This window comes from Ziziphus jujuba, chromosome 7 (genome assembly GCF_031755915.1).
Source record: "Ziziphus jujuba cultivar Dongzao chromosome 7, ASM3175591v1".
NCBI lineage: Eukaryota > Viridiplantae > Streptophyta > Magnoliopsida > Rosales > Rhamnaceae > Ziziphus > Ziziphus jujuba.
This window is the reverse complement of record NC_083385.1, coordinates 14437798-14453250: the sequence shown is the minus strand read 5'-3', so window position 1 is coordinate 14453250 and position 15453 is coordinate 14437798. Positions and strand designations below refer to the sequence as shown.

Genomic DNA, 15453 nt, shown 5'->3' with positions numbered 1-15453 from the left:
GTATGGCTCACAAGTCTGCTATATGCTTCTTTTCTTCTTTCTCTTATTCTACTCAATTTCTTTTTGTTTCTTTCTGTTTCTTTAGTTTCTCCGCCCTTTAAAACAAAATTTTTTTTTTTTTCTTTTTGGTTTTTTCCAGGTTTCATCTTTCCAAATACCCAGCAACAAAACTTCCAATCGGTAGAAAGATAATACACCTAGGAAAGACAATTAAAAAAAAAAAAAATTGGAAAAGGAACAGATGATGGGAAGAAACCCTCTTGAAAAAAATAATTGAAGAAAATGGGAAAAAAACTAATAATAATAATAAAAATAAAAAAGAATTTTTAAGTAATTAGATATATTATACTGTATATGTTCGATGTTTTTTTTAACTATAATCCGATATCTTCAATATAAATATAAAAACATCCAATTATAATAAAAAAAAAATCTAAAAAATATGTAATATAATATATTAAGTAATTTAACTTTAAAATATTAGTGCAGGAAGAAATCTGGTAATTAAAAAAGGTGCACCCTTGGAATTTTAAATAACGCCTACTTCGTTATTTTGTTTTTATATTATTTTATTATTTTGTTGCTTAGTTCTTTTATTTATTTATCTTTTAACATGGGGTGGGAAAATGTAACCTTTTTTCTTTTCTTTTTTTGGGAAAATGGGAAAAGATAACTTAAGGAAGATCAATAAACTATTGAGTGCCAATTTTAATATCTATGATTTTAAGCTAGATATATATGGGTATAAAAGGACATGCAACAAATTAAAATGATATTCAATATGTATATATATATATAATGCACTTCTGAAGATTTGAGAGAAGGTTTCTACAATGTGTTGGAAATACATATAAAACGACATATTTAGAGCTTACAAACAAAATGAAAGTTAAAGATAATGTAATTTAACTAAGACTTGAAGACTAAAATTTAATAATAAAATAGAATAAGAATAGAAAAGCCACACATTGTCATTGACCTGGTTGATAAGCGTTGTAAATATATATATATATATATATATATTATCTTGTTGAGATAAAAAAATAATATTTGATATTGTTAAAGATAATGGTGTTTACACGGAGAAGCCAGAGAGTGCTTAATTAGATCGAGTGAAGATTGAAGTTAAAAACGGAAATGGGTAAAGAGGGTGCAAACAAATTTGTCGGCATGTTATGTTTCCAGCAAAACCAGCACTAAAATACAGAGCTTCTAGATATCCGCACGTCGCTTTTGTTGTCGTTTATCGTCGAGATAAGTTTTGATGGCTTTCTTTGAATGTTTTGGCAGAAAAAGAATCATTAATTTGACGTTCAAGGCACAGCACCTTTCCTTCGTTTTCAAACCACATTTTATATTGTTTTTTTCCCCCACATCCAAAACCCGAATTTATGCAATAATAATTAAATTACTATTTATTTCACTCTCTTACCCATTTGTTAGTTCTAATACATAATCATATCTCACTTATAATATTTATATACATAAGCTTTTTTTTTTTTTGGGTAAATCTATACATATATATTATAAGTTTATGATCGGTTGCAATGATGTTAAGTATTGAGAATAAATCCATAATTAATGATTCTTTTAGGGGGCCAAAAAAAAAAAAAGTTAGGCAAGTAACAACTATTAAGGCTGCCAATTTAATTAATGATTGTAAACAAGAAATTTAGTTAAGCAAGTTACAACCTTGGTACTTACAATGTCAATAAGTTAAATAAATCTTTCAACATATTAAAATCCTATATGTATATATATTTATTAAGATTCTCTAAAGAATCCTAATTTCATATAATGAGGATACTTATGACAACTAAAAAAGAATTATCATATCTCATGTTGATTAACTATTTTAATAAAGAAATTTGAAATAAAAAACCGACTAATTGTATACAATAAGACTTAAATAAGATAACATTATTTTATTGAAATAAGATTCATCATGAATAACTATATGATTGTTCAATTCATTCATAAAATTTATTGATTATCAAAAATAAACTTTACTTTAATAAAGTAAGATAAATCTTATCTAAATTGACAATAATTATATATATATAGATATATTTGTAAATATTTACTGCAAAATACGCCTCACTGCCATTACAATGTCTGTATCTTACAATATATATTGGGACAAAAAGGTCAAGTAATATTTTGCTAATGCCAGATACATTTATTATGGTGGGAATCTAACGTGTTTTTCAAACAAAATTTTATATTTAAATTTTCTTAATTATATGTTTGTTGTATGGGCAATCCATGAATCTTGGAGTGAGTTTAGTGCAGCAAGGAATTGAAAAAAAAAATAAAATTATATATTAAAAAGGGGTTTAGAATGGGACAAGGAAGGCACATTTTGTGTCTTAGCAAACAGAAACGGACCCAAAGGCAAGTTGAAAATAGCTTCACACCGGCCACTCAATTCCATAAATACAATGCTTTTGCCAAATTAAGCCGCATATGTTTTTTTTCTCTTTTTCTCCCTATCTGGGGCCCAGTTCATCTTCCTCTCTGCGCATCCTCTCTCTTTCTCTCTAATCTGTATATGAAATGAGAGGAAGAGAGAGAGGAATAACTTGGTGGGTCATTGTAGGATTATTGGGGCAAAAGCAAAATCAGTAATGGGTCAAGAAGACAAGCACTTGTTTCTCAACCACTCAATTCCATGTATTATTAAGGGCAAAGACCAAACTATCCTTCATTTTGCCAATGAAGATCAACCAGTAGTAGACGTTGAAGACATTCTTTTTCTCTTGTAAAATCATAGGTCATTGTCGAGCAATCGCATTAATGAAGACCTGTGCTACTACTACTTCAACTACTATCTACTTCAATGTAACTCTTTTCTTTTTCTCTCCCTTTCTTTCTCGATCTGTAGAATAAACACTACCATTCCTTAATAGAAAGTAAAAAGGGCAGACAGGATGAAGCCAGGCATATGTTGTTTTTGTGGTTTTCATAACTTTGTATTTGGTAAATGTTCTATATATACATATAATTTCTGTACCAAAGATTTTATTTTTTTGATCATATATTATACTCTTTTTTTTTTGGTTATTTATTATTTTTTTTTAAATCTTTTTATTATGAATCGAGAGGAGAAGTAAAGGAGAAGAAGGAGAAGAGAGAAGTGTCTTACGGCTGGATCTTCTTCTTCATACATATATATAGGTGAAATTAATGTTCACATACATAAAAGAAGATTATTTGTATTGCATCAAGGATCTGAAAGCATTTCTGTATTGGATTGAAATAATAATTTTCTTTTTGTATGCTTCTGTTTTTGATGATTTTTGGCTTGTTATTCTTCACGTATTTTCCGTCACTTACGATTCGTTTAGGTTGTAAAGATCCTTAATTTGTGTCTGGTCTGGCTTCTGTATTTCATTTAGTCTCTACCATGTCTTATAAAAATATGCTTTGGCCGGTTTTCTTTTTTTTATCAATCCAAATATGAAATATCTAATTAATAACAGTTCAAATTATATAACTTTTAGCTCCTCAGTTAGCTATCTATATTATTGAATCAGACGATTTGTTCAGCTATTTTGTTATTATATATGTATATATATGTTGGCTTGTTGATCAGATCACATATTGCAAGTATATTTCTGCATTTGCTTGTGTTTCTGTATAATTTTGCCAGAAACTATGCATTCACCGGCAGCCGCTGCCACGTGAAAGCTTCCTTTGTTTATAGGCATTATATGAAGTTTCATGTATGAAACTAGCTATATAGTTGCCAATTAATATTGAAATTGAGTAAAATCTTTATTCTCCATTAGTTATGTCTATGAAAGAACTTACGAAATTGCTAGATCGATCAGGTTTAATTAATTATAGTAAAAACCAGATTAGTAGTCTCTATGGTCAATTTTAACGGCGATGAAAACTAGCAAGCTCGCAGCTGATGACAGATTGTGTAATAAAGTATTTGCTTCGGCCTTACTATTGTTCCTTTTGATTCACTAGAACTTGAAAAATCTGTAGAAGCATGAATATGATGAGCAATAATAATTTTAAAATAGTTTAAAGTTTGATGCAAATACCTGCTTTTTTGAAAAGATAATAATTGTGAATGAGATCGATGTTGATTATTTATGATATGACTGAATAACGTGAAAGCTAAATATTTTTCGTATATTAATTTTTGAGATGGAGAAAACCTAATTTTGATTGTTCAGTCTTCATTTGTTTTTCAATAATTATTGATGGCGTTATTATACATATATATGTTATTATACCATGAAAAAGAAAATAACTTAAAATATATCAAATTGATCAATGGAATTATTCTTTTTTCATGAAGGAACAATAAATTGTTGTATTCGTTTTTTTGTTTTTTGTGTTTAAATTGTATTAATTCTTTGTGAGTCAGGGATATATACATATATATATATATATATATATATATATATCTATATATATATATATATATATATATAAAATTAAAGTTGTTTCCGTGCTGCTTCCGAGCTATCTGTTCAAACATTTTCAGCTATATATTCTGTTAATTAAAATTCCAATGCATAGTATTAACATCTTTCAAAGTGCATCCTCGCTTATTGAATTTTACTTCGAGCTTTGTTCTGGCGTGTAAATAACGACGACAAAAAAATAGTAGTACGAACTTATTGGTGTGAACATATTGCTATTAATTTTTTTAATTTTGATATGTGGCAGAGTGTCACATACATACATATATATATATATATAGTTTTCCATGTCCGGGATAACGAATACAAAGTTCAATGTGTTTCTGATCAATTTATCAGAGATTTCAGAGTCAAGAAATGCGGCAATGAGTTATATTTAATTGCTGAAGCTAATCAGCCGAAAAAAATAAAAACATTGCTGAAGTACTTTGCCGCAAATTATATTTTGCCGCATGTGCATAAAACTGAAAATTTTTTTAATGGTAAAAGTAATATTAATTTAGAAATGCATGGTGTACATTAAATAGGTATGAACAATTGCAATTCAGTCTGAGACAATTAATACTTTCCTAGTAGGCTTGATCGATTAGTAAATGATATCTTTTACCGTTCTCTTTTGGTTGCCCGGCTAAAGAGAAAGGGAGGGGCCTTTTGCTATTTATTTATTTATTTTTTTAAATGTGAGTAGGAATGTTAGCATTAGATGTTGAATCCATTATAAACGATCATTGTTAACTAGATTATTTTAGAAGGATAATTTTTTTATTTTGTTGTTGTTGTTTTTTTTTTTTTTTTTCAAATTAAATTATTTCTACACTATCTAACAAAAAGAAAATTAAAAAAAAAATGAAAAAAGAAAGAAAGAAAAAAATGAAGCAGGCCGTACTGTTTGCTCCATTGCAAATGAAAGTCATCGCTTTGGCATGTTCAACTGGAACTGGAAGGTTGTGTATTTCTCAACCCATGGCCAGTAACATACACGTAATACATGAATTGGAAGAAATATTTTAAGGGCTTGTTTTTTCCCCTCTTTAAGAAGTAATATTTTGATGAGGTTGGTTGGTTTGGCTGTGTGGGAAATAATGAATCGAATCCTCATTTACACATATACAGTATATATACATAGCCAAAATATCTTATCAAGATCCAATTAAATCTTATTAGTTTTTTTTTTTTTCTTGTAATAATTGAAACTTAATTGTTAGATGTATTGATAATTGTTATTTGAATTTAAACGATAAGCATTGATAAGCATTATGTATTATTTGACTAGAAAAATGATATTCAATATATAGGAATTTATAACGTTTACTATTGCATTTTCTCAGAAAAAAACAAAAAAATTGACTATTGCATTTAAATTGACAAGTAATGGCTATACCGAGGAATTGAAACTTGTAAAGATGAGTTTATAACATTTATTTGCTTTTTATTTTTTGATAAATTTTATAATATAATATCATATTTGTTGTTTTTATATTGTCATAATCTTTTTTCATGTTCGTATGCATTTGTATTTTATTGTTCTCCGGCCCCCCTCCCAACAAAGCCCGCGTGAACACTATCATACGCGTTTGACATTTGTACGTTATTACTTTCAAATCTGTTTTGGATCGAATTTGGTTCTGCACACATATCATTTCATCAGAACGTAACTTAGCTAGATTATTAATTGTTTCATTGGAATTTCTCTCATTACTTTAGGTGAGATTAGTGTAATTTAATTAGTGTTTAATTAATAAGCTGTTCAAGCCTTAAATAAATTTTCACAAATTTTATGCCCAAAAGGTAAATTATAATTTACTTTTTAAACTTCAATTTACATGTATCAAGTTGGTTAAAGTACTCCCCTTAAATTAATGTTAATTTCCATGAAGCAATATTTATATTATATTTTGTTTTCTAGCACATACGTATGTAATGTCACCCTAATAAACACGAGATTAATTACTTGGCTTTGGAGGACATAAAACTTTGTACATCGATTAGCATTTTGAGCGCCAAAATCAAATAAAAATAAATAAAAAATAAAAACTCTTCTTGATCAAATATATAAGTAACATATTATCAGTTTGCTCCAAAAACAATATACAAATCCTAAAACCTATATCAAGATATATAACTTATATATAGATAAGCTAATAAAGAGGAAACCATTAACGCCTCTAAGTTGTACCTTAAAAGATAATATCCATGTATTTATTACCTACATTGTAGACTTTTTATATGGAGATCATGACTTATAACATTCTTTGCTACAGCCTACAAATTATCAAGCCAAAAGAATAAAATCAGGGGGAACCACTCAAACATAATTAATTATTTGTTTAGTATAATTAAATTGATTTTTGTTTGGGAAACTCTTTCTAGTATATAAATTGTTTGAGATCTGATGATTCTTATGTTATGTGGATGGAGTATAATTAGCATATATAATTGACCCAATTATAGTTTAAAGGTATCTGTAACCTATAATATTTTGACACTAGAGATGCATAGAAAGACAAGCATTTAGTGTGTGTATATATATAGTGTGTGTATATATATGTATAATATATAGAACGATTTTATGACCAGAACCGTCTGTATGCGGATCAGAAACAAAACCGATACTATTTTAAAAAAAAATACTGAAAAGCATATGCTTTTCCTGTATATATGAGAGAAAAACCGAGGTTTTTTAAACAGCGTTGGTTGGTATTTTTTTAATTCGTATGTGAATGAATATATATATATACATAAACATAAAAAGACAAATATATACTATACAGAATTATCCCCCACGGCTGCCCAAATTTCATCATCATTCTTCACGAGTCAATAATACTGGTTAAGTGTCATTGATGAATAGGATGTGCGGAAAGTAGCCTCCAGGCATGATTTTGGCAGCATAGGTTAAAAGATCTAAACCCCACCTTTCAAATTAATTGCATTTTGACCTGCTTGACTAAAGAGTCCACCTCTTTCTACCTTACCTAATTGAGACTCTAAAATTCTCGCATAATTGAAGCAATTAATTTAGGGTGAAAAAATATATATATATAATAAAAAAAAAACAAAGTAAGGCACAGAAGATGATTAATTAAAAGTTGGACATGTCTTTCGCTTATCTTGTTTTCTACTTTCTTATTCCTGTCTGATGCCAGCTTGATGACACAAAATGAAATAGATAAGCGACCAATTTGAGGTGTGTTAGCTCAACTAACTCAGCTTTTGTCATTTGGAGTTTTATGCTACGAGGAAATAATTGCATTAAAATTAATAATATAATGGGATAAATAATCCATATATATCACTGTATATTTTTGTTGATTGATATATGATCGATTAATTAACTAAATACTTCACCAAAATTCAACTATCTCTCAAGCATCGAAAAAAGAACCTAATTCTGTGTTCCTGTCTTTTATTGATGTGTTTGGAGTGATGAAGCACTCGGTTCCTGGTTTATTGAATAAATAAATATGTGGATAGAGAATTAAAAGCCAACAATTCAAACACGGCAGTCTCTTGTCATGCTTAGGCGAGCATATACATAGCAAACAATGAAACAAGTTAAAGCTTTAGTATGCAATATGTCCAACTTAAATATAATAAACAATTAACTCTTTTCACCCAAAAAAAAAAAAAAATTTAACCTATCTAATATTATCAAATTTCAAGTTATATATAATTAATATTATTCATGATAATTATCAATAATATAACAATTTATAATGTAATAAAATAATATATTTGGTAATTCTTTATGCTTGTGTACAAGGAGTTTCTTAAGTAGATCTTGTATTAAGGATTTAAGAATTCTTATTTTGATCCTTGAATCTCTACAATGGTCAATATTAGACTTGAGTAAATAAATAAATAAAAGTCATATAACCTTCTTCTGCATGCTTCCCAAATTTCAAATTCGATGTATACAAAAATAACACCTGTTACCCCTCCCATAGTGGTTAACAGAAAGCACAAAAAGTTATTAGGAGCTTAAGATCAGGTTTGGGTTTAGACTATTTAGAATCCTTCCTTTAAAGGCAAAAATAAAGAAATAAAAAGTCCACATAAAATCGATCATTACTACTGCTTTGTATATCTATCCGAGTTTACAATTTCATTCATAGTATTTTTTATTTTATTTTTCCTCTACTTTCGAGTTTAGGAAACAAACAAACAACTATATTTTGAAAACTTTTTTTTTCTCTAAAATGTATGGATACATGGTGGTAGAACAAATCTAACTGCTGTAGAGATCCTATTATCAAAATTAAAATCTTAAACTTTATTTTTAATCCAAGATCCTGCATGAGACTCCTTTGGTATATACATATGTTATGTTGAGATGCGCTACATGGACAATAAATATTCTATAATTGATATCATTGTTATTAACATTATTTTATTAAAATTGAAAATTTGAATTCCAAATTATTGTTCAAAGAAAAACAGAAAAGCTGCTTAACCACTAGACCGTTTGACATGATACTTATAAGTTATTGCTTGCCTTTGAGGGTATCCCAATGTATGCCAAAAGGGGGAGTACAAGTACAACAAGCATGATGTCATTATATGTATGTGTGTATAGACATTGTTTATACATTTATTAAAAAAAAAGAAAGAAAGGAGACATAGTTCGCAAAGCACAATTCCAGACACATATAAATGGAGGGTAGTGGAAGTGGGGCTAATAGCGCCTTAGTTCTCACAAAATAATTACTAGAGACGAGGGCCGGCATCGATCGGTGAGCAGAAAGCTCGACAGTTTCCTGCCTAAACGACGACGGATTCTTGACGGTGACGCAGAGTCTGTTGCTGATTGCTACTTTCCAAGCGCCAACTTTTCTTTAATCAGCTTAGCTGCATTAATAATATTTAGATGACAGTAAAATTTATATTTCAAACTTCAACCTCAAAGCTCACCTACCAAAATCCCATGCGCAACTGCATGAAATTTTAAATTTATGTTGGAATTTTAACTCTTTATAATAATATTATTCATAATATAATGTTAAAAAGACCACTGTTTGATCCAATATATATATATATATATATATCACAATAATAATTCTATTTTCATGATATTCTTGTGTAATTATTATACAAATTCAAACATTTTTTTTTAAAAGATATGTAACTATTTAAAATACACGCCTATTTTTTGAATGGATAGGCTTGAATCTTGCATGCACGGTAAGTCATCTAAACATTTTAATGATAAAATGACAGTGTATCAAAAAATATATATACATATACTTATATAATTTTTTCTTATGATATAAATTAATATTATAAATTAAATAATGTTTATGAAGTGTGTGAAACAAATTTAAATTATAAGGCAAATGACATTGTAACTATATATCTAATTTTATCGAAAAAATAAAACCTTATTTGGTCTAATTTATAATTAATCTATATGTAATATTTTTTATTTTTTATTTTTAAAAAATACATATGTAATATGTAGCAATCTCCCACTATCTATGGCTTATAGTTGGATTCCCAATCCCACTTAAACTTCCAACATTAAAACTGCATCAAATATTTATTTTTTTTACGTTTTTTTTATTTATTTATTTATTTTAAATTTGTAACTAACTTTGTAAAATTTGCAACAAACTTTCTAAATTATTACTTTAATGTAACAAACTTCATATCACAAGAATGTATAATTTTATGTCTTAAAGTGAGTTGTTAATTTTTATGTCACAAAAATTAAGCTATTTTTTCCCGTATAATTACCATAGGTGAATTAATAACTTTGCATGATTTTATTAGTACCTTTTTTTTTTTTTTTTTTTTTTTTTTGCACGAGATTTTATTTCGACTTGGAAAGGGTAACTTTTATAATATATATTAATTGGGAGTTGACAAAGAATTCATAAAAAGTAGATAAAAAAACTCTCATATATATTTCACTATGGATTTGGAAAGGCCGAAGGAGTATAACAAGTTATTATTGCACCATTTTTTTATTTTTTATTTGAAATGGAGATTATTGCCTTTTTTTATTTTTAATTTTACAATAAGAGCATCACATCAATTCCAAAATTATTCGTAACACATCTATTCCCTATAGTCATTGTCACATTCCCAAACACTACAACATATTATTCCTATTGCTATAACCAATTATAATTGTTGTCATTACCGCAATTTTAAACCTTACTATGCACATAAATTTTCACAAAATATTTCAAGTAGTCTGGTTGGACTTTTAATAGATTTTAGAAATTTGTAGGCATAAAAACTGTGGAGAGAAAAAGACGTGAAGGAGGAAACAAATTGACAAGCATCAAATGGGTCCAGGTGATAAGAAAAAATAAATATTGACACATGATATGATGTGACATGTATATGGCTTAGGATAATCTTTTATTAAATTACACAATACCCCAAATTTTTTAAAGTTTAAATTTTAATGTAATCTAGATATAGTTAAGGAGTAAATTTAATTCCTTTTAGAATCATATTATTAAATTAGAACACCGTTTTTAAATGGAGGATACAACGCAAATGGTATTTGATTCTTTCATATAGAATTGACTCAAACCAAACTCTTTTTGACTCCCTTACTCCTCCAGCTGACTCGCACAGTTCTTATGTCTAGAATTCCCCATACCATCACGAAGTGCACTTGATCTTGCCTCAACTTAAGGCAAATACTTTTCAGCATAAAAAATTGAAAGCAAATACATTTTCAGCCAATAATAAATAATAATAATAATGGTAAAGCAAATACATGAATCATCTTCAAACCAATAAAATACCAACCCAACCTAAAACGTACATCACAGTTCCTTTATTCCCATTTTGGCCTCTGTTGTGTATGAGAATCTATACCTCTTCGAAAATTAAAAATAAAAATCGTAGAAATTAAAATCATATTATCCACATATAGAAATAATCTCACGTTTTCCTTGTTTCTGGAAATATTCCTTTTCACATATTGAAACTCTACTCTACTTTTAGCAGTGAGAGTGATAAACTGATAATTTCCAGTTTAAAAATTAAAAACACTACAAAAACTCACTACCGCAAAAACAAAATATACCAAAAAAAAAACAAAAAAAAAACAAAGAAGGAGAAAACAAATCACGTTTAGTTACATACCTTTTCTCCATAATGTCCCACCTTTCTATAACTTAACCAATTAATAAGAGCCGCCTGGTTTTTCTTCGCTCTGTTTTCACAATATCCGATAGGCGGAAGCTAACAATAAAAACACATTCCATGTGAAGCTTTTGAAAATTTCAAAAAAGAAACCACAATTGCACTGTTGAAATCATGTCCACCTCGTTCTTGTCACCATCTATCTCTCCATGCAAGAACAACTCCAATACTCATCCTTTACTTTCTCTGTAGCTCTCAAATGAATTCTGGAAAACATGTGCCTTTCTCAACCTCATTGATATAAGCTTTATTTATTTATTTTTTTTGCTAGCTGTTTTTTCTTTTTTTCTTTCCAGATGACGCATTTGGATCCGAAAGCTGTTTTCGTGCCGTGTGTTTTGCTATTATGGTGTTTTACTCTGGTTATCTCTATTGCCGGAGACTACGAGATTCTGTTGCGGGTCAAGAATGCCCAGATTGATGACCCGCATGGAAATCTACATGATTGGGTTCCGAACAAGGATCATAATCCTTGCAACTGGACTGGAATTACTTGTGACCCAAAGCAGCTCGCTGTGATTTCGATAAACCTATCTGGGTTTGGAATTTTCGGTGGATTCCCATCTGGGTTTTGTCGGATTCATACGCTCCAAAACTTGTCTCTCGCGAGCAACAACATCAACGGCACTCTCTCATCGGAGTCTCTCTCGCTCTGCTCTCACCTCCAATTACTGAGCCTCTCCAACAACCTTCTCGTCGGAAGATTGCCGGAGTTCCCACCTGAGTTTAGCCAGCTGCAAGTTCTCGACCTCTCGCTGAACAACTTTTCCGGCGATATCCCGGATAGTTTTGGTCGGTTCCCGGCCCTGAAAGTGCTCACTCTGTCTTCAAACTTGCTAAGCGGTCAAATTCCTGCGTTCTTAGGCAATCTTAGTGAGTTAACTCGGTTTGAACTCGCTATAAATCCTTTCAAGCCAGGTCCTCTGCCTCCAGAAATTGGAAACTTAACCAAGCTTGAGAATCTATTTGTTCCGACCGCGAATCTCGTTGGCAGCATACCTGAGTCTATAGGAAATCTTGTATTGCTGAAAAACCTTGATTTGTCAGACAATGATCTATCTGGTCGAATCCCTGAGAGTATTGGAGGTTTGAGAAGCGTAGAACAGATTGAACTGTTCGGGAATCAATTATCCGGTGAATTGCCTGAAAGTTTTGCCAATCTGAGCGCTCTTACTAATTTAGATCTTTCTCTGAACCGTCTCACGGGCAAATTACCGAACAAGATTGCCGCAATGAGTATAGGTTCTCTGAATCTCAACGACAATTTTTTTGAAGGAGAAATTCCTGAGAGTTTAGCATCGAATCCTAACCTTTGGGAATTGAAGCTCTTCAACAACAGCTTTTCAGGGACTTTGCCGGAAAATCTCGGCCAAAATTCAGATTTGGAAAATTTCGATGTCTCTACGAACAAGTTCACCGGTGAGCTGCCTAAGTATCTCTGTTTCAGAAAGAAGCTTCAGAACATCATCGCATTCGACAACCGTTTCTCTGGAAATTTGCCAAGCACGCTAAGCGAGTGCTCTTCTCTTGCTTATGTTCGAATTCAGAACAATGAACTTTCTGGTGAAGTACCGGTCAATTTTTGGGGTTTGCCCTTGCTGTATTTCCTTCAAATGGATGGTAACAGATTCAGGGGATCAGTTTCGCCCTCCATTTCTAGTGCGCGTAACCTCTCGACGTTGCTGATCTCCGGCAACAACTTCTCCGGCGAATTTCCGAATTCGATTTGCAGATTACATGAACTCGTAACCCTCCAGGTGAGCAGAAACCAGTTTTCCGGTGATATTCCTTTCTGTATTACGGAACTGAAGAAGTTACAGAAGCTTAGAATGGAAGAAAACTTGTTCTCTGGGAAGATTCCGAGTTCCGTGAGTTCGTGGACGGACTTGACTGAGTTGAATCTATCTAGAAACCAATTATCCGGCGAAATTCCGCCGGGACTGGGCGACTTGCCGGTGCTCAATTACCTAGACATCTCCGGGAACTCCATTACCGGTGAGATTCCTGTGGAGCTGACCAAGCTGAAGCTCAACCAGTTCAATCTCTCAGATAACAAACTGTACGGGAAAGTACCCTCGGGTTTCGATCAGGATCTGTTCGTTTCAAGCCTGTTGGGCAACCCAAATCTATGCAGTCCGGATTTGAAACCCATCCCTCCATGCCAGAAATCCAAACGCGAATCCTTTTATGCCCTCATTGTTTTATCCATCTGCGTTGTGCTACTTCTCGCGTCTTCGTTATGCTATTTCAGAACCAAATCAAACGCGTTTGGCGGCAAATCCAAGAAGCTCCACAAGGTTACCACATTCCAACGGATCGGGTTCAATGAAGAAGACGTTATCTCATCCCTAACGGACGAGAACATCATTGGGTCGGGCGGGTCGGGTCGCGTGTACAGAGTGAATCTCAAAACGGGCCAAACCGTAGCGGTTAAGAAACTCTGGGAAGGGTGCCGAAAACCGGATACGGAATCCATTTTCCGATCCGAGGTGGATACGCTGGGTCGGATCCGCCATGGCAATATCGTAAAATTGCTATTCAGTTGCAGCGGAGAGGAATGTAGAATACTGGGGTTCGAGTTCATGGAGAACGGGAGCTTGGGCGACGCGCTGCACGATGAGAGGAGCGTGAGTTTGCTCGACTGGCCGAAGCGGTTCACGATAGCAGTCGGCGCGGCTCAGGGGCTGGCGTACCTTCACCACGACTGTGTTCCGGCTATCGTGCACCGGGATGTGAAGAGTAACAACATACTGTTGGACGAGGAATTCAGAGCACGTGTTGCTGACTTCGGACTGGCAAAGACTTTGCAACTGGATGCTGAGGTGGCTGAAGGTCATTGCGTCATGTCACGCGTCGCTGGGTCCTACGGCTACATTGCGCCGGGTGAGTCTTAGTTAAAGTATTTATACGATGTCGTTCTTATTTCTGTTTGTTAATTAATTAATGGTTTTTTTTTTTTTTTTTTGAAAATTTCTAGAATACGCATATACATTAAAAGTCACTGAGAAGAGTGACGTGTACAGCTTCGGAGTGGTGCTTTTGGAATTGATAACCGGCAAGTGGCCAACCGACTCCTCCTTCGGCGACAACATGGATATAGTAAAGTGGGTTACAGAGGCTGCCTTGTCGTCGTCCCAGGTAGAAAAAGATGGTGTATGTGGATTTAAAGATCTGGATCGGATTGTTGACCCGATGATGAATCCGTCTGAATGGGATTACAGAGAGATTGAAAAGGTTATGCATGTGGCTCTTCTGTGTACGTCGGCATTTCCCATTAACAGACCCTCCATGAGAAGAGTTGTTGAGTTATTGTTGAAGGACGCCAAACTATCCTGCTCGAAATGATTGCTCTCGCTGGCCGAGGAGTGGGTAGCTCCATTTGACTTTTGGGCACAACTATTTTATTTTCTTTATTTTATTTTTAACGGATATGGAAATACTAGAAATCAAGCTGAAGGTTGTTAATATATATATATATATATATGTTTGTTCCATAAAGAAAAACTTGTTTTTAGCTAAGAATTAGCGAAACAACTATGTTATTAAGAAATTACCAGTTTGTAACACCATCCAATATTTTGTTCTAATTTGTATAGAGGCTCAATTATATAAATCTTTAAGATATACATGGTTGAAATTAACAAATCTCTCATGGGAATCAACCAATGGCAAAAATGGCCTACTTTTACCTGGTTGCAAAGAGTTGGAAATTTCGAATCCCCGTTTCAAAATGAGAAAGAAAATAAAAATTATTTTTAACTAATTCCAAATTCCCATTTTTTTACTATTAAAACTTCAAATAAAAGAACTCAATTTGAGAGACAGATCACTTTAAAATGGGTAGTTT

At 31.9% G+C, this 15453-nt stretch overlaps 1 protein-coding gene and 1 long non-coding RNA gene across 2 annotated transcripts; both read left to right on the top strand.

Annotated features, from left to right (window-relative positions):
- The first annotated feature begins 2155 nt into the window (after nucleotides 1-2155).
- LOC107425024 (uncharacterized) lies at nucleotides 2156-3452 on the top strand. Its single transcript, XR_001582080.4, has 2 exons — nucleotides 2156-2979; nucleotides 3103-3452. It is a non-coding gene; the product is annotated as an uncharacterized LOC107425024 (long non-coding RNA).
- An 8004-nt stretch (nucleotides 3453-11456) lies between these two features.
- On the top strand, nucleotides 11457-15230 carry LOC107425028 (LRR receptor-like serine/threonine-protein kinase HSL2). Its single transcript, XM_016034955.4, has 2 exons — nucleotides 11457-14489; nucleotides 14584-15230. Exons 1-2 carry the CDS (start codon nucleotides 11903-11905, stop codon nucleotides 14949-14951), a joined length of 2955 nt encoding a protein of 984 aa, XP_015890441.1. The 5' UTR covers nucleotides 11457-11902; the 3' UTR covers nucleotides 14952-15230.
- The last annotated feature ends 223 nt before the right edge of the window (nucleotides 15231-15453 follow it).

Coding starts and splice junctions, on each gene's coding strand:
- LOC107425028 (XM_016034955.4), top strand. CDS start 11,903: ATGACGCATTTGGATCCGAAAGCTGTTTTCGTGCCGTGTGTTTTGCTA. Junction 14,490..14,583: donor CTACGGCTACATTGCGCCGG/GTGAGTCTTAGT, acceptor GAAAATTTCTAG/AATACGCATATACATTAAAA.